The 17863-nt window shown below is 48.5% G+C and overlaps 1 protein-coding gene across 2 annotated transcripts; it reads left to right on the forward strand.

The window, feature by feature from the left end:
* Nucleotides 1-4023: 4023 nt before the first annotated feature.
* On the forward strand, nt 4024-16399 carry LOC114489447 (histone-lysine N-methyltransferase PRDM9-like). 2 transcript variants are annotated; one of them, XM_036015980.1, is made up of 8 exons: nt 4025-4128; nt 5164-5213; nt 7251-7407; nt 8024-8122; nt 8322-8593; nt 9008-9075; nt 10179-10372; nt 12702-16399. In XM_036015980.1, exons 4-8 carry the CDS (start codon nt 8041-8043, stop codon nt 13100-13102), a joined length of 1017 nt encoding a protein of 338 aa, XP_035871873.1. In that variant the 5' UTR covers nt 4025-4128; nt 5164-5213; nt 7251-7407; nt 8024-8040; the 3' UTR covers nt 13103-16399. The 2 variants fall into 2 exon arrangements, with proteins under 2 accessions (XP_035871874.1, XP_035871873.1); XM_036015981.1 differs by lacking the exon at nt 7251-7407 and having other exon boundaries at nt 4024-4128; nt 12705-16399.
* Nucleotides 16400-17863: the final 1464 nt, after the last annotated feature.

A 17863-nucleotide genomic window follows, 5' to 3' on the forward strand; every position in this document is an offset into this window, starting at 1 on the left:
TGCATCGTCCGAGTGCTGGGAGGGGTCTCATCAGAGAGAACAGGGGTGGTGTCACATCCCCTCCAGTTAAGGGGGTTCAGGGAGCATGGGGCGGGGTTTCCCCCAGAGAGAGCAGCGGTCCCGTGACATCAGCTCAGGGACTATGAGTAGGCAAAGGGGCCCAGCTGCCAGACTAAGGGGTCGAGTCACTTCAGCTCTGGGTTCTGTGGTTATGGACAGGGGTCCCTCTCTGGGAGAACAGGGTTCTTGTCACATTAGTTTGGGGAAAGGTCCCCACGGCAGCAGTTATGGGCCCTGTCATGTGAGCTTTGGGCCCAACAAGGATGGGCATGTAAGACCTGCTGAGCTGGGGATGGTGTGAGGTGCCCTGGAGATTCCAAGCGTCCTGGCAAAACGGTCTGAGCAGCTGCTGAGTAAATAGGTGCCATCCCCAGGATGTGCACTAGATGGCAGCAGAGCAGAGCATTTCCAGGCAGTGGGCGTCTGAGAGCCGGCAGGTCCACTCTGCCAGCACAGAGGGACCTGTCCCATCAGCTCTGGGTTCTCTGAGTGTGAGGAGGGGTCTCACCCGAGAGAATATAGAGCCCTGAAACCACCTCGTATCTGAGCCCTGTGATTGGGGGAGGGGCTCCCCCTGAGAGAGCAGGGGTCCTGTCACATCGGTTCATGGGACTGTGTAGAGGGGATAAGCCTGAGAGATTGGGGGTGCCAGGATGTCAGCGCTGAGTCCTGTGAGTGAGAGTGGGGGATCCAGTTACTGCTGCTCTGAGTCCTGTTAAAGAAGAAGAAAAACAAGAGCAGGGTACACCTGCAGGGAGAAAATAACAACGACCATTCATCAGTGCCCTGTAGCCATAGCAGCACTGTAACAAAAGGGCCCACTCCCACCCTCTGTCCCGAATAGAAAGCCTGGGCACTCACACACAGGCACGACTCTGGTTGTGATCCCCACAGTTACTGCCCTCGAGAAGGCTGAATAAATCTTATTCTCATTTAAAAAAGAAGAGAGAATCAATTTGACTCATAGACTCAGCAAATCTAATCTGTATAAACATATGAAGTATAAGATGTGGTCCATAACTGCTGCTCATCTTATTCTACATAGAACCACATGCAGGGTAGGGCAGCAGTAGGTTTGCATGGGAAATTGTACAATGATTAATAAATAATGCAAGAATAAACTCTCTGTTTTGAACACTCACAACTGTAAACCTACATTTTCCCCACCCTGTATGTTCATGACAGTGAATTTCATCACGTAATAAACATTTACTAATTATTGTGGGCAGATCATTCTACATAGTTCTTGTATATTTTATGGATAATACAAAGTCCAAATTCTTTGTCAGGAGCCAACTGGCCAACCTGAATAAATTAGCATTAAGAAGTTGGGGTCCCTTTCACCCCAAGGAAGGACGTTGTTATTCAGGAGAATGTAACTACCATGTTTTCCAGGGCCTTGACAAAACCCCGGATGTGTGGCCTTCAGGCCAGCCATCTGTGATTTCATGTTGCTGGAGCCATCACTGTATGACTCTTGGGGGTGCATCTTTCTATAAGTTTGCTGTGGCTGAACCGATAAAACAGGTGTATGCAGATTTCTGCAGAAGTTATGATTCCATGAAAGATTTGGAGATGAGGAAGGCTGGTGTCTTCCTGAGTGCACCGTGGTCTTCAAATGTAAAGAACTTCTGTGGGTTGACTTCCATGGAAGTAAGTCGTATTTCACTTCCACGGTTTCTCTCTGGCTGAGTTGCTGGGAAGTCAGTCTCTGCTGGGAGGCACCACTACATCTTCCTGTGGGGGCCTGTGGTTGACACTTTTTCCTGTCATTGACCCAGGGTGGTGCTACATGAGAGCACTCCCTCTCACCCGCCAACTCCACTTTGGTGAGGTTCCCCTTTTTGCAATTTCACAGTAATAATTACAGTTAGTTGGCTTATTTCTGACCCATGGAAATGAAGTTATCTTTCTGTGCTCAAAATGAGGTGAGGGCCCGAAACCCCATTTCCGTTTTTTCCTGTGAAAGCCAGTGGCAGCTACACTGACCCTGGACCCCCATCCTCAGATTAGGTGCCTTATATTTGTGCAAAATACCTGTAGTTTTTCTCAAGGTGTTTTGTTTTCATTTCTGTTTGCTTATATCTTGTCTTCTTATTTCTGAAGCCTTTGTAGACTTGCTAAAGCTACTTCAACAAACCTATTACTTGTATCACCACTTCTCCCCATGGCTTTTCTGGTATACTTATTACTCCATGTGTTCAGTCTTTGAGCTCTGGGACTTCTTTTGTGTCTAGGAATTGCGTGGTCAGGATTTAGTGACAACAGTTTCCCAGAATGCAGTGCAGTCTTGACCACGCCCTCGCTGGTTATGCAGTTGTTTTTGAAAGTGGACTTAACAAGGGAGGGCACGGAGGGGTCTAGACGAAAGTTGGGGATCCCGACTACAGTCCGGTGCAACAAAGACACCTTGTCAGGTGGCAGGAGGGCCACATCCACCCTGAAGACCTGCCCGGGCTCGGAGCTCCCAGCTCTCGCGGGTCGGGTCCCTCACCAGCCGCTGGAAAACTAGCCAGGGAAACCGCCAAGGTGGTCCTGGATGCAGGATGTATGACTGGCGCTCGGGAGACCCAGAGTAGCCAATCCCCGCGGGCGGGGCGGGTCTTCCGCTGGCCAGTCCCGAACCGAGGGGGCTCAGCCCCCTCCACCCTCCCCCACCCCGGTCCCACCCTTTCAGCTTCTTCTGGCCGCCCATTGGCGGCCAGGGCGCTGGGATCGCAGTGCTGATTGGCGGATCGCTCCCACGCGGCTATCCAGGCAGGAACCTCGCCTCGGGCACCCGCCCTGCTCCCGAGGGCGGGAAGCCCAGGAGCCCGGAGAGGACCCTCCGCCGCGGTGGGCAGCGCGGCAGAGGACCTGGGAGACGGACCGGTAAGCGGGGAGCCCTGCCCTGGGGAACCCTCAGCCCGAGACCTTCCCAGTCCAGCCAGAGAGACCCCAGATGCCCTCCTCCCGAGGGGCCCGAACCCCTTCAGCACCGAGGGGCGCGTCCGCTAACCCGGAGGACCCCACGTCTCCTGACCCCCAATGCTCAGACCCCCAAACAGCCTGGGAACCCCAGTTCCCCTCGGCTCGGGGCGCCCTTCCTGCAGCTCGCCCGCCCGGAAAGACCAAATCTCCCCAAACGCAGAGACCCCGAATGTCGTCGTCCTGGAAACTGACTCAGTGGTGGGGACCCGGAAGCCCCTCGTGAGACGCCCCAACCCCCCTCAGCCGCTGCAGCCTGACTCTCTCCGCCCCCCGCCCCCCGGACGCGGAGTGTCCTCCGCCCGGAAGACGCAGATCGAGTCCTGAGGGACCCCGGGCCTCTCAGCCTGAGAGACGGCGGTCTGCCTGCCGGACACTGCGACTGCGCCTCGCGCAGGCTTCTCCCGACCCCGGGGGTGCCTCCGGGCCCTTTCCCGGGAGAAGTGCATTTCCCTGTGCCGCCACAGGCCCGCCAGCGGGGGTCCCTGAGACGCCCGGCGGGGTCTGCGGAGCCCGCGCTGAGGTGGCACGTGGGGAGAGGGGGGAGGGGCAAGAGCGCTCCCCCCCCCCGGCGGGTCTGCGGCTGCGCGGCCCCGCCCATCCAGCCCCTCTTCTCGCAGGGCCCGAGCCCCCTCTCTGGGCGTCCTGCCAACGGGGAGAAAGGCCGGCACTGGAGTGTGAAGTGGAACTCGGACGCGCTCGCCAGTCCAGGTAGCACAGGCGGCCGGCCGGGCTGGAGGAGCCTGGAGACCCGGCAGGCGCTGGGCTGGCTCCGACTCAGGCGGCCGCATGCAGCTGCAGCTCCCTCCCGCATGGACACCGGTGGGGGGAGTTTGTTCCTTTGTGTCAGAGGGGGGCTGGCGCTGATGGTGCAGCGCTCACGGCAACTCGTTTCACTCTGCCATCCCATCGGAGCCAGCCCCACGGGCTTCCTGGGCGTGTTCCTCCTCCGCGCTCTCTGCTTCAGGACAGAGGTTTTGTCTCTTCCCAGGTCTCTGGGCCCACGACTCACTTTCCTGTGTCACCACCACAGGCAGGCCACCTAGCTCCAGGAGGAGGACCGTGAGGACTCCGATGAAGAACGGGCTCCGAGGCAGCAAGGTGAGCGGCAGGAGGAGACAGCGCTGCCCTCCCCACTAGGACCTGGTTTGGGTCAGGCGGCATCTCAGGACGTAACCAGGGAAAAGGGTTTCCTGGTCCAGAAAACAAGCAGTATGCACAACAGTGTGTCGCACACTGAGGGGCTGTTCCCATCAACTTTCACGTGTGCAACATAATCATCTATATTTATAGACACATTAGTAAGCAGTAAATGTGTAAGAACATAAAGTGAGCGAGAAATAACTAATTCAGAAGAGTCGTCATCGCAAGAGAGGGAGGCAGGTCTGGCCCGTAAGGAGGGTTCCGACACCTGGCTGCATGATGGCCCGCATGGAGACAAACAGGAAACAGTATTGATATGGTGGTGATGGGAGATGGGGGGAGGGCCAGGGTGGGAGGGATTGAGCACTGTATCATTCCCTCATGTCGGCCTTGGGCCATTCTGTCCACTATAGTGAATGTTCGGTGGGTGGGGTCGGTCCACTTTCATGGGTCTGGGGTTGAAACACAGCTGAAGTCAAGATGTGACCTTCAACTTTTCTGGGTTCAGCAGACTGTGGGTGCTGACCAGAATCTAATGACTGAGGAAGGGCGAGGGTGGCCAGTATGTGCACAGTGGGGAGGATATCAGAGAAAGGAGGCCAGGTGGTCCTGGTGCCTTAGATGCGGCAAGGCCAGTTTGAATGAAGAAAACAGGACGGAGAAAGGGTTATGTTGAAGATGTGGAGTTTCTGTGCAGTTACTTGTATTACATTTTTGTCAGGAGAGGCCAGTTTATTCTTTAATAAATGCAGTAGTTGCTTTATGAACATAGGGTGAAGCATAGGTGACACTTTGTCTATTTTTTTAAACATTCCAGTGAAATTAGTGGATGGCCCCAGTAGAAGCCTAGGCCTTAATGATACATCAGAAACACTTTCCACTCATCCTGGGATTGTTCTTGGACTACTCTCATTCAGGATTGTGTCCCTAATAAGAATCTCCAGCTTTTGGAAACATTTACCAACCAAACATTGATTTCTCATCATCTTTCAGTCAAACCTTCTTGGGTGGCCTTCAGAAGGGAACAGAGTAAACACCAGAAGGTGAGTATTTCCCAAATCCTGTTGACAACAAAATTTTCCTCATGGAGAGAAATGAAAATAACAGCAGGAAAATGCAGAAAGTATCCTAGGAACTGCCACCTTCTTTTCCTGGTCTCTTCAACACATTGTCTGACATTATCATTTTTTTTAAAGATTTTATTTATCAATTTTTTAGAGAGAGGGGAATGGAGGGAGAAAGAGAGGGAGAGAAACATGAATAGGTTGCCTCTCCCACACCTCCAAGTGGGGGACCTGGTCCACAGCCCAGGCATCTGCCCTGACCGTGAATGGAACTGGTGACCTTTCAGTCTGCAGGCCAGCACTCAATCCACTGAGCCACACCAGCCAGGGCTCATCATCATCTTAATGGTTAACAACTATAGCAACAATAGTAACTACCATTTGTTTCATTCTCACAATGTTTCAGACTTTAAGAGTTCTATGTGAATAAACTCACTTAAACATTACAACAAGCAGATGAGGTGCATACTATAACTCACTATTTATGATGGGGGAAGGGAGCTTTCAGAGATATAGAAATGTTTGATTACGTGTCTAAGATCACAATATGAGTGATAGTGCAATCTAACTCATAGTTGCTTCTCTAAACCACTTACAAACTCATTAAAACTTTCATGGTTTTACCCTGGACACCGTGACTCAGCTGGGTGTCATCCTGCAAAGCAAAAGATCACCAGTTTGATTCCTGGTCAAGGGCCATGCCTGGGTTGTGGGCCAGGTTCCCAGTTGGGGTGTGTGTGAGAGGCAAGTCATCAGTGTTTCTCACATTGATGTTTCTCTCCCGCTCTTTCTCCCTCCTTTGCTCTCTCTCTCTCAAGAAAATATATAAAATGTTTTTTTAAAAAATTAGAAAAATAAACTTTCATAGTTTCTAAAGTTTACATTGTCTTATCCATGTGTCATTACATCATTCATCTGACTGATGATTTCAGTTGAAGTTCTTCTCTGCTGTGCTGAAGTGAGAGATGCACTAAGACCCGCCGACTGAGGAAAGCGTACATTGTGTAGTCAGTTTGTACAATGAATGGTCCCAGGTGAAGGAGAATGTAAAATGTCCAGGATCACAGTCTCCCACTCTAATCAAAGAAAGTATCTCCCACCCCTGAGGAGCTTCAGGTTTGATGATTGAGAAGTAACAAATAATAAAATCACTTAAGGACTTCATATAGGTTACACACTCTTTAATAGAAACTCGTTTGTCTGGAACTGATTTCAAATGCCCTTTTTTATAGGGTCAAGTAACAGCTTCTTTCTCTCAGTTCCAATGTGGCCACTCTCATCCTGTTCAGAATCATTTGTTCAGCCTGCCTACCTCTGCGTTGTGAGCTCTTTGAGAGGCTGGTCCATACCTGAGTCTCCTCAGAAGTCACAGACCCAGATCAGGGCTCCTGAGAGGGACTCTGAATGTTTGCTGGATGAATGATTTCACAATTACAAATTAAACTAGATGATCAATGAATACTGAAGGTAATTTCTGTGAGATTTGAAATATGGAGAAAGCTGAGGGGTAAATTAATAGCGGGACTGTAATCACATTCATACTGTATTACATAATTCACAGAACACTTTGTTGAACATTACTTAATTGCACATTCACTAGAACATTGAAAATTAGCATGTTATAGATGATGAAACTTAAGACAACTACATACTGGTACAGCCTAATTCAAACAATTGGTAGGAACCAGCTAATCTAAGTACAAATATTCTTTCTAAGGTATTGCAAACTTTATCACCATTTTACTTATTGTCTGGATATGTTTCTGCCAACTATTTCTTTATTCTCTTCTTCATATCCCTCACTCTCAATATTATAGACACCGTCGAAAGAAGGAGCCATAAGGCATGAGTTCTAATCTTGGATTCATTACCCACATTGGCCCTATCCCCTCTAATATTCATACTCCCTAGGTATCTCCAAGGGTTGAAGTATTAAAGACATGCATGTAAAATGTATCATAGGCCTTAAAAATTTAAATACATGTTGTCTCTCAATATGTGGCTCTTATATTGAAGGCAACATCCAGGGTGCCATTAAGCAATGAATATAGTTTGAAGGAATTGTCAGGAACAGCAAATTTGATGACTGCAAGTGACTCAGAGCATGCCCAGAAACCAGTGTCCTCTCCTGGAGAAGCATGTGCCTTTGGAAAGCACACTAGATGAAAATCAGGTTAAGAGAAAATATTTGGAAACTTTAGTTCCTCTAAGTCTTGTAGAAGGGCTGATAAGTATGACCCAGGTATGTGGAGCAGACTTTGGATGGGCCTGGATTTAAGCTGGGCTAAGTTCAGACTGAACTTAGCAGTGGAGCTTTGGACAAATCCTATAAATTCTCTGAGTTCCTGAATGCTAATGTGTAAAGTGAAGATAAGAAAACACCACTCATACATTATTTGAAAACATTAAATCAAATTTAAAACAATGGACACATGCAACTTGTCCGATAAATCCACTGTGATAATGGCAACCACACTTTATTGGTGTTGTGTGCCCAGGCCTTTACTCAATGCCTAACACATAAAGCGTACCCAATAAATATTTTATGCATGATTACAGGTTGGCAAATTAAACCCGGTAATGGGAAGATCTAGAAACTACAGTTGAATCAGTCATCTGTAGTTAGTGTGGAGTCTTCATCTTCTGAACCAATAGTTCACAGTAAAATACCAGAGTATGCAAAAGGACAGGTAATAAATTGATGAGAGGAGATTGTGTGTTATATGACAACATGGGAACTAACACTGCAGGCCCTACCAGCCGCGCTCACCTGGCCTTCTCCAACTTAGAACTCAGGAGAAGGGAAATGGACATGAAGATGTACAGCCTACGAGAAAGAAAGGGCCATGTGTACCAAGAGGTCGAGTTCCAGGATGATGATTACCTTTGTAAGTGACCCTCACTAAGAAGCATGTTATGCTATAATAATTTCATGTGGTCCTTTGGTCCCCAAATCATTCCTTTCCTCTAGTGACCTGGAGTACAGGATTGAGTCTCCATGATGTCAGTGCTGGACTCCCTCTGAAGCTCTTTGTGTCCAGGAACATGCATTATACCTTCCCTAACCCCTGTTGCTCTCACCTCCAGATTGTGAGAAGTGTCAGAACTTCTTCATTGACAGCTGTGCTGTGCATGGACCCCCTACATTTGTGAAGGACAGTGCAGTGGACAAGGGGCATCCCCACCGCTCAGCCCTCACCCTGCCCCCTGGGTTGAGAATTGGGCCATCGGGCATCCCTGAGGCTGGGCTTGGAGTGTGGAATGAGGCAGCTGATTTGCCTGTGGGCCTGCACTTTGGCCCTTATGAAGGACACATCACAGAAGATGAAGAGGCAGCCAAGAGCAGATACTCCTGGCTGGTGAGAAGTCTTTACCTCTTCCACTGTCCTCTGGCTTCCCATATTCCTTCTGAGGCCTGCAGGGACCTCACCTCCCACATGCTAGACATGGAGGAGACAATATGGTTAGCTCTGTATACTGACTGGACTTTACACGAACACAGAACTCCTGTTTAAGGATCAGAAGGTAAGTGGGAGCAAAGTGGTGCAGACACAAGGGAGTGGCTCCTCCCTTGTGGGGCTCACGCTCTGATTGGACAGGTAGACTCGGATGTGTAGATGAGGACTAAGAAAAATATCATGTGGTCACAGCTGACAGTTGAATCCCCGTGCAAGCTGGAAGAGCTTTGATGACAGTGGAATAAAATAATTCTTCTGACTCTTACCTCCCCACACAAAAACTAAAAGGTCTTTACCTTCTTTTTTGAAATGCAGATCACCAAAGGGAGAAACTGCTATGAGTATGTGGATGGAAAGGACAGATCCTGGGCCAACTGGATGAGGTGAGGTCAACAGGTCTCTGGGTGTCAGAGGGACACTCATCCCCGACAAGCCCATATATCTTTCCCTCTCATCATGCCTCCCTCAGTGCTCTCCCTTCATCCTTTTTTTTCCTCTTTTTTTCCATACAGTGTTCTTTCATTTCAAGGGACATTTAGGGAAAAACTACAGCATATGTCCTCAAAATATAAAATTCTACTAGAAACAACTTTGGCTCTGGGATGCACCTTGAAGAGCCTAGATTCACCAGGGACACTAGGTAATACTTTATCAAATCAACATTAATTAAGCACTTACTATATTCCAGCTTAGACGCAGGAATACATTACTTAAACAGATCACACAACCCATGTCCGTATGAAGGACTTCTTGCAGACAGACATAAAAAAATGCTTTTAGAAGCATTTAACTATAATTTCCAAGAGGTGCACAGTGTCAAGATACCACAAAGCAAGGATGGCCTAAACCTGTGAGGGCAGCACACCATTCCAGCCTCACTTCTAACTAGAGCTGGGCTCTGAGGCCTGCAGAGAAATAGTCATGGGCCCCTTTCCTGAGAGGGGCTCTCTTTTATCAGGGATAACAGAATGTGAATCAACTACTATTGTTCTGTCTTATTTTACTAAGACAAAAGGACCTTCAATTTTCTATGGTAACCTTGGGCCAGGCAAGTGAATGGTACCCTAAATAAAGTGTATGGGGGTTGGACAAAAGACTCTCAAAAGAAAATAGATGTTGGCTGAGTCTACATCTAATAATGGATAATTGGTGAGCTAATTTAGAAGCAGAGCCCTAGATCAAGCACCAGGCTCTGTGGTGTGAGACAACTCAATTTAGAGTTTGTAAAAGCCAGAGATCACTGGATATTACGGCCAATCAGGGTGGAGGTTAAGTCTAGAACTGGGTTTTAGAAAATGGTATTAGGCAGCATTCGCACTGCAAGCAGGACTTGGAGATAGGAATTCACATGACATGCTGTCAGATGCTCAGACACTGAACAGAAGGTTCCCCAGGAGCATTAGGGGCAAGGAGTTGGACATGGATGTAACAGGTAGTGGGACCTCATCACTGTGGTTTTCTTTCCCTTCCTGTGCCTCAATCCCAGGTATGTGAACTGTGCCCGGGATGATGAAGAACAGAACATGGTGGTCTTTCAATACCACAGGCAGATTTTCTACCGAACCTGCCAGGTCATCAGGCCAGGCTGTGAGCTGCTGGTCTGGTGCAGGGACGAGTATGGCCAGGAGCTGGGCAGCAAGTGGGGCAGCAAGTGGAAGACAGAGCTTGTGGCCAGGAGAGGTGGGCACCACTGTTCTTCAAAACAGAAAGAAAGAGAATTCTCCATAGAAATATTCATGATCCAGCTCCTAAGTAGAATAAAATCCACTCTAAAGTCAGTAAATTTTCAAATCAGATGCCTCAGAAATTCACAATTCATTCATATGCCTTTGACTCTTAGGCATAATTTTTATATTATTTTTAAAATATTTCATGAACAAGCCCTGGCTGGCGTAGCTCAGTGGATTGAACTCGGGCTGCGAACCAAAGTGTCGCAGGTTCGATTCCCAATCAGGGTACATGCCTGGGTTGCAGGCCATGACCCCAGCAACCACACATTGATGTTTCTCTCTCTCTCTTTCTCCCTCCCTTCCCTCTCTAAAAATAAATAAGTAAAATCTTTAAAAAAATTTCATGAACAAAATACACAACTGCATATAGTACTGAAAGACTGAGGGGCAAAAAAAAGTTTTCAGGTACTAACCAGTTCTCTCACCAAGGCAGTTTTTCTGACACTTTTATAGCTGTTTCTTCTTAATTTTCCTCCATACTTCTAAATAAAACATTTTTGTTTATAGGCATTCATTATTTTTTAAAGATTTTGTCCTGGCTGGTGTGGCTCAGAGTATTGAGCACCAGCCTGTGAACCAAAGGACTACCAGTTTGATTCCCAGTTGGGGCACATGCCTGGGTTGCAGGCCAGGTCCCCAGTAGGGGGCATGTGAAAGGCATCCACACATTGATATTTCTATCCCTCTCCCACCCTCCCTTCCCCCTTTTCTGAAAATAAATAAATACCTAAATCAAATCTTTTTAAACAGGCTTTTATTTATTTTTACAGAGAGTGGAAAGGTGGGAGAAAGAAAAACCAATATGCAAGGAAAACATTAATTGGTTGTCTGTGGCATGCCCCCAACCCTGGCATGTGCCCTGACAGAATGGAACTTGTAACCTTTCAGTTTTCAGACAACACCCAAACCACCAAGCCACACCTTTAAGGCAGGGCACATTTGTTCACCATTTCAGTGAATTGTCAGGTGAGATCCTCCTCTGTGGCGCACATGGTCCTGGGACCTGGAAATACAGATTACCATGAGGATGAGAATCACTGTTCTTGAGGAGCTGACCAATAAAGGAGGGAAACCCAGGCACACGTGCTTGCATGTGCATAACACCACACAGTGGTTAGTGCTTTGGAGAAAACTAATCCAGGACAAGTGCTGAGGGATCAGTGTGAGGGAAGGTGTGGTATAGCATGTGGTCCAGGGAGGGCTCCCTCAGGAGATAACATTTACAAAAATACCTGCAGGCAGATGATCCCAGGCAGAGGGAGCAGGTAGTACAGGGAAGAAAAGAAGTGAGGCCTTGAATTGGCTGAGGGTCATTCAGGTCTCATCTCAGCCTAGAGGGTAAGAACAGAGATCAGACGGATGCTTAGCAGCCCGGAAATGTAGTGCTGATGACCAGAGTTGAGACACTGGGGACTTTCCTGAGTGCAAGTGTGCAGTCGTCAGCTGTAGAGTGGTGTGTTCTCTGTTCTGATCATGCTTTGTTAATTTTTAGAAAATAAACTCCAGTGGGGAATCCCCTCAGAGATTATTTCATCTCCAAGTAAGAAAGCATGGTGGATTGGCCAGAGAGGAACAGGAGTCAGGTGTGTAAGACATGTGGTTGGAGAAATATTTTGAAACAGGACTTACCAGGATATTTGAAATGGACTAACACTGAATAAAATGAAGCACAAATATTTGGTGTGAGGCCTGAGGAATGACTTCTTTTTTAAGATTTTATTTATTTTTAGAGAGGAAGAGGAAGAAAAACAGGGAAACATCAATGCATGATTGCCTCCCACACGCCCCCTACTGGGGACCTGACCCACAACCCAGGCATGTGCCCTGACTGGGAATCTAACCTGTGAGCCCTTGCTTCACGGGTAGGCATTCAATGCACTGAGCCACACGAGCAAGGGCAGGAAAGATATTATTTTATAGTTTTGAAAAACTGAAAGAGATGCAATTCCTAGTTTTCTTTAACATGACGTAGAGGATACCCATAGTTGGGGAAGGTCACTGCAGTTCAGGGAGTGAAATTGCCTCTCCTGCTACTCAAAAGTCCCTAGTCTGAGCAATGTTAGCAAAGACCCTTGATGTGGGGTTTCTGGATTTCTGAAGAAGATGCACTGCATAAAAATACAAAGGAAAATAGACTGGGAGTGGACACATTGTGGGAGACAGAGCTTGTGATGTCACCACAATAAGAAGGATTCATGGGGCAGGTCTTACCAGGAGACAAGTTGTGCGACCCAGGCATTCTCATCAATGCCTGCCCTGACCAAACCTTTCTCTTTCAGCAGAACCAAAGCCAGAGGTGCACCCATGTCCCTCCTGCTCTCTGGCCTTCTCCACTCAGAAATTCCTCAGCCAACATGTGAAACTCAATCATCCCTCTCAGATTCTCCCAGGAACATCTGCAAGAAAACACCTCCAAGCAGAGGAACCCTGTCCAGAGGATCAGAATCAGCAGCAGCAACATACTCATACACACAGCTGGAATGATAAGGCTAAATGTCAAGAGCTCAAAGAAAGGTCCAAACCTTTGCTTAAAAGGATCAGTCAGAAGAGACTCTCAAGACCCTTTTTCCAACCTTCCAAAGAACAAATGACAAGCTCTAGTGAGCATGAGAGAATGATGGAGGAAGAGCCCTGCAGAGGCCAGAAGAGAGTCCAGAGGACACAGGCAAGTTATTTGTGAAAGCAGGAATGTCAAAAATTTTAACAATCCAGCACAGTGGGTGCTGGCAAAGCTTCAATGATGGGTCACATCTCATCCCACTCCAGAGGACACACTCTGGAGAGAAGCCCTATGTTTGCAGGGAGTGCGGGCGAGGCTTTACATGCAAATCAAGTCTCATCACACACCAGAGGACACACTTTGGGGAGGAGCCCTATGTTTGCAGGGAGTGTGGGCAAGGCTTTACACGGAAGTCAAGTCTCATCACACACCAAAGGACACACTCGGGAGAAGCCCTATGTCTGCAGAGAATGCAGGCGAGGCTTTATATGCAAGTCAAATCTCATAAAACACCATAGGACACACTCAGGGGAGAAGCCCTATGTTTGCAGAGATTGTGGGAGAGGCTTAGCACGGAAGTCGTATCTCATCACACACCAGAGGACACACTCAGGGGAGAAGCCCTATATTTGCAGGGAGTGTGGGCGAGGCTTTACATGCAAATCAAGTCTCATCACACACCAGAGGGCACACTCAGGGGACAAGCCCTATGTTTGCAGGGAGTGTGGGCGAGGCTTTACAAGCAAGTCATGTCTCCTCAGACACCAGAGAACACACACTGGGGAGAAGCCCTATGTTTGCAGGGAGTGTGGACGAGGCTTTACACAGAAGTCAGTTCTCATCAGACACCAGAGGATACACTCAGGGGAGAAGCCCTATGTTTGCAGGGAGTGTGGGCGAGGCTTTACATGCAAGTCAGGTCTCATCAGACACCAGAGGACACACTCGGGGGAGAAGCCCTATGTTTGCAGGTGACGTGAATGAATCATTACCATTAAATCACATGTTAATAGCCCTCAGAAGTCTATAGAACCTTACTCTCCCCAAGATTGTAATTAGTACAGAAGTAACTGGTTAAACAAACCCTCCAGTTTCATGACAAGAGATGAGATGGACAAACAGTTCCATCAGTAATATGGGGATATCAACATCAGTGTTTTTCATGGGTTTTTGATGGCCTTTTCTGAAAAGTTTTGTCTCCATACAAATATGAAGCCCACATCCCTCATTCCGCCATCACTGAAAGCAGAGAGTTCAGAAAGAGACACCAAGAACTCGTACTCTCAGCCACAGAAATTTAACCCCTACAAATGGGTAAGTCTGGAGCCAGTCTACTTTGGTTACTGCCCAGAGAGAGGGATTTGAGACAGACTCACCTGAGAAGGGAATTCCCCAGACTCCTGGGAAGTGGGGCCTTTTCTCTTACTAGGCTCCCTACCCTCCTCCCTTGGCTTATCTTGGCTCTTCTCCTACTTTCCTACAACCTCCGGAGCCTCAGGGGTGAACAGCAGGGAGGGATGTATGCTTGTGCACAGATGTAAGCCTGGCTCAGTCTGGGCACCTGGTCTTCCTCACTCCTTGCTGCCCCTTCAGGGTCAGCATTTCCTGGTGCACAGCATACAGATTCCACATCAGTCTATAGTGGGTGTGAGTCTCAGCTCTGTCTTCTCCAGCTGTGTGACCTAAGACCAGATTCTCAACTTCTCTCTGCCTGCTTCCTAGTCTGTACACTGGAAATGGGAACTCCAGCCTTTCAGTGTGACATTCAAAGTTGAGTGAGCACAGACAGAATCTGGCAGGTGGATCACTGAGATCACAAGCCCTGCTGAACAGCCATCAATGCCCTTGTCTTCTGGGTCTTTAGCACTGGACAAAGGAAGATAAGGACAGGGTAGGGATCTGTAGCCAAACTCAGATTTTGAGCAAACCCCATTGCTTTCCCCACATAGACTCAGCTGCCCTGAGAAGGAGGCATGAGGTGGAGGATGTGCCTTCCTCCAGATTACCACCCTTTCTCTGAGCTTGTGCACTCAGAGCCTCCTCAGCATAGGCGGGTGGTACTGAAAATAACCTGTGAAACAAGACCCTCACCCACCCCTTGCTGAGAAACACTGGGAGGAACATCTGCCCACACTGGTGTGTTAGGTAGGATAGATGGTAAGCCAAGGCAGGGAGGATGAGGAAGACATGTGTCACCCACTAACTCAGCAGTCCTGACCTTGGGCCATTTCTATTGCCAGATGGTCCAGCATCACAAGAAACTCCATGCTACCACATGGAAATTCTAGGTATCATTTCCACCATCTGGGAAAGAAAGGCTTTCAAACTATTCATCCCAAGGCCTAGAAGATGGGAGGGGGTCCACAGCACTCAAGGAAAGGACCCATAAAACAAAACTGGCTGTTTGCCCCTGTCCACTATCTGTTTTATGAAGGGTCCCTAATGTTTACAGAAAGAGCCCATAGATAACTTTGGGTGACTGCTTTAACTTTCACTGTCTCCTGTCACAGGTCTGTTTTACAAGATAACCAAATGGGGTCTGAAGCCAGATAAGGATTTGGGCTACCGACCCCCACACATACCTACGTTTGAGTAGTCTCATCCCCCGTGGAAGCTGGCACCACTTTTACCTGTCAATCAATATGTAAGTTCTTTGCCCCCATCCCATGAACTATATAAGTCCTCAGGACAAAGGACCTGGTGCTCTTGCCATCCAACTTCTTCCCTTTCACTCCCATCTCAGCAAGACCTGTCCTCTTCCATGAGAACGTATCACTAACAGACCCTGTTTGCACACTAACACACTTGCTGATCTGTAATCCTTTACTGCATTGGCAAGAAGGACCGAGTTTCTCCTGTGACAGGTGCACCCAGTCTGCAAATGGCATTCATGAAGCCTGCAACATAGGAGCTTCCGTAATGCACTCTCCTTGTACCTGGGTCCCACAGGGCTTAATACACCACTGACACCATCTTGAAATTAGTACTTACTGTGTCTTTAAACTTTTGTTTGTGAGGTCAAGAGTGATGGGATAATGGACATGCACAATGTTGTTCGTTCCTGGCCACCCCTTCCCAGATAATGTCCACAATGGCCCAGGAGGACAAAATTCCAGTGGGCCCAATGGTGGGAGTCCAGCAAGACTGAAGGTGAGAACGGGGTAAACGTCTACATCTGCATAAGCATAAGGAAGGGTGCTAGCAGCTCCCAGAGATCACACTTTTCTTAGAACCAGAGCTGAATCCAATACACAGAGATGGCAATTAGTGAGGACCCCATCATACCCTCTCCTGCATGAGGGACATGACCTAAGTATGACCCACCCTGTGTCTGCTGGGGTGGGTTCACCAAAGGGGGACACCCATCCCCGTGACCAGGAACAATGACCTTTCTGTCCTCCCAGTGCCAGGCTTGTGAAGAGTGTCTACATAAACTATGTGGATTTCAATAATAAATACCCACTATTATGTTCTTTTAGGCTTTTTTAAAGGAAGGTGTATTTCTTGGATTTTGTTTCCTTTTCCTCTTTCTCCCCCACCACCACAGCCCAGAAAGAACACCATAAACTCAATATTCTGTGGCTTTCAGCATGGGCCATGGGAGAGGGGCAGAGTCCTGGTGTAATGGTGGCAGAGGGGCTGGCATTGAATACAGTGGGAAGGGAAACCCACAGACTGCCACGTGATGCTCACCATGACACCCCACCAGGACAGACCCTGGAGTTCTCCCAGAAGGCTTAGTGATTCAAGATGAGTAGAGAGGTCTGTTCCCTCTCCCTCCCCTTCAGCAGCAAAGTACATTCCTAGTATAGCTGCAAGCCTCCAAGGTACCCCCCAAATGCACATGCCCTTGTACACTCCCTCCACACAACCGAGCTGATCTGTGTTGTGAAAATGTGTGTGGCTCTCAAAGCTAAGTCGGAAAGAGACTTTTGTTTCAGCCTTGCTTGCATAGTTCACAGAATCTCAGACCATTTTGTTCAGGGAGCTGGATGTTTACACACACAAACCCCTTGCTCACCTGGCAGTGGATGGCAACCACCATCCTTGTTTCGAAGTGGAGGCTCCAAGAAGTGACTGCAGCCTGAAATCTGCTGGACGCTGAGTCTCTTGCCCTTGCCCAGAAGATGGTTGTTTAATGGAGAGGATGGTTCTTCTAGGTGGGTGCCTCAAGGGCTCCTCATCTGCTCTCTGGGTGGCCCTGGGTGGATGAGCCCAACCTACCTCTGATCCCCAGGGCAGAGTACTGTGTGTCTATCTGTGGAGCATGCCCATGTACAGCCTTATGGTTCAAGGTGACAGCCTCCAAGGTGATGAGTTAAATTCTGCAGTGACAGCTGGACTCACACTCACTGACAGCAACAGCCACCCTCCAGTCTCCAGCCTGATCATGTCCAGCAGGGGCCAGCACACATCCCGTGAACTGTGTTCACTTGTTGCTTGTGTGTCACTATGCTGAGCTGCAGTGTTGCCTGGGCCTGTGGTCCTCAGCCAGGTGGCTCATTAGAGCCCCCTGGGCCTCACTGGGACACACTAACTGACTCTCTGTCCCAGGGTAGAGGCAGCCATCTCTGGCCTAGACAGTAACTCAAATGGGGAGACAAGTGAAACAGGCAGAGTCCTTGACACAATCCGGATGTGGCTGCTCTGGGGTCAGTAGAGGGGCTCTGACTCCAACCACAAATTCCCATCACAGTGGCATCAGAGATGGGCACAGGCATCCTTCCTGTGACAGTCCAGCCACCGTGACGCGTGAGCCTCCCTGTGGTCGGTGCTTGTCCAGACATCAGCCAGACCAGCCAAGTTCTCAGATCTCTGCTCAGGGTCTTGGCTGACCAAGAAGAAACATCAGTTACAGGTTACTGAGCAGAATGTGCAGCATGTTTTACCTGCATGGTCTCAAGTCTATGAGGCAGAAACACCTTCAGCCACTTGCCCGGA

This window comes from Phyllostomus discolor, chromosome 14 (genome assembly GCF_004126475.2).
Source record: "Phyllostomus discolor isolate MPI-MPIP mPhyDis1 chromosome 14, mPhyDis1.pri.v3, whole genome shotgun sequence".
In the NCBI taxonomy this organism is placed as follows: Eukaryota; Metazoa; Chordata; class Mammalia; order Chiroptera; family Phyllostomidae; genus Phyllostomus; species Phyllostomus discolor.

Excerpts from the sequence above, each read along its gene's own strand:
- LOC114489447 (XM_036015980.1), top strand. The coding sequence starts at position 8,041 with ATGGACATGAAGATGTACAGCCTACGAGAAAGAAAGGGCCATGTGTAC. Across the intron at positions 8,594-9,007 it reads AGAGCAGATACTCCTGGCTG|ATCACCAAAGGGAGAAACTG; the intron begins GTGAGAAGTCTT and ends TTTGAAATGCAG. Across the intron at positions 9,076-10,178 it reads TCCTGGGCCAACTGGATGAG|GTATGTGAACTGTGCCCGGG; the intron begins GTGAGGTCAACA and ends CCTCAATCCCAG.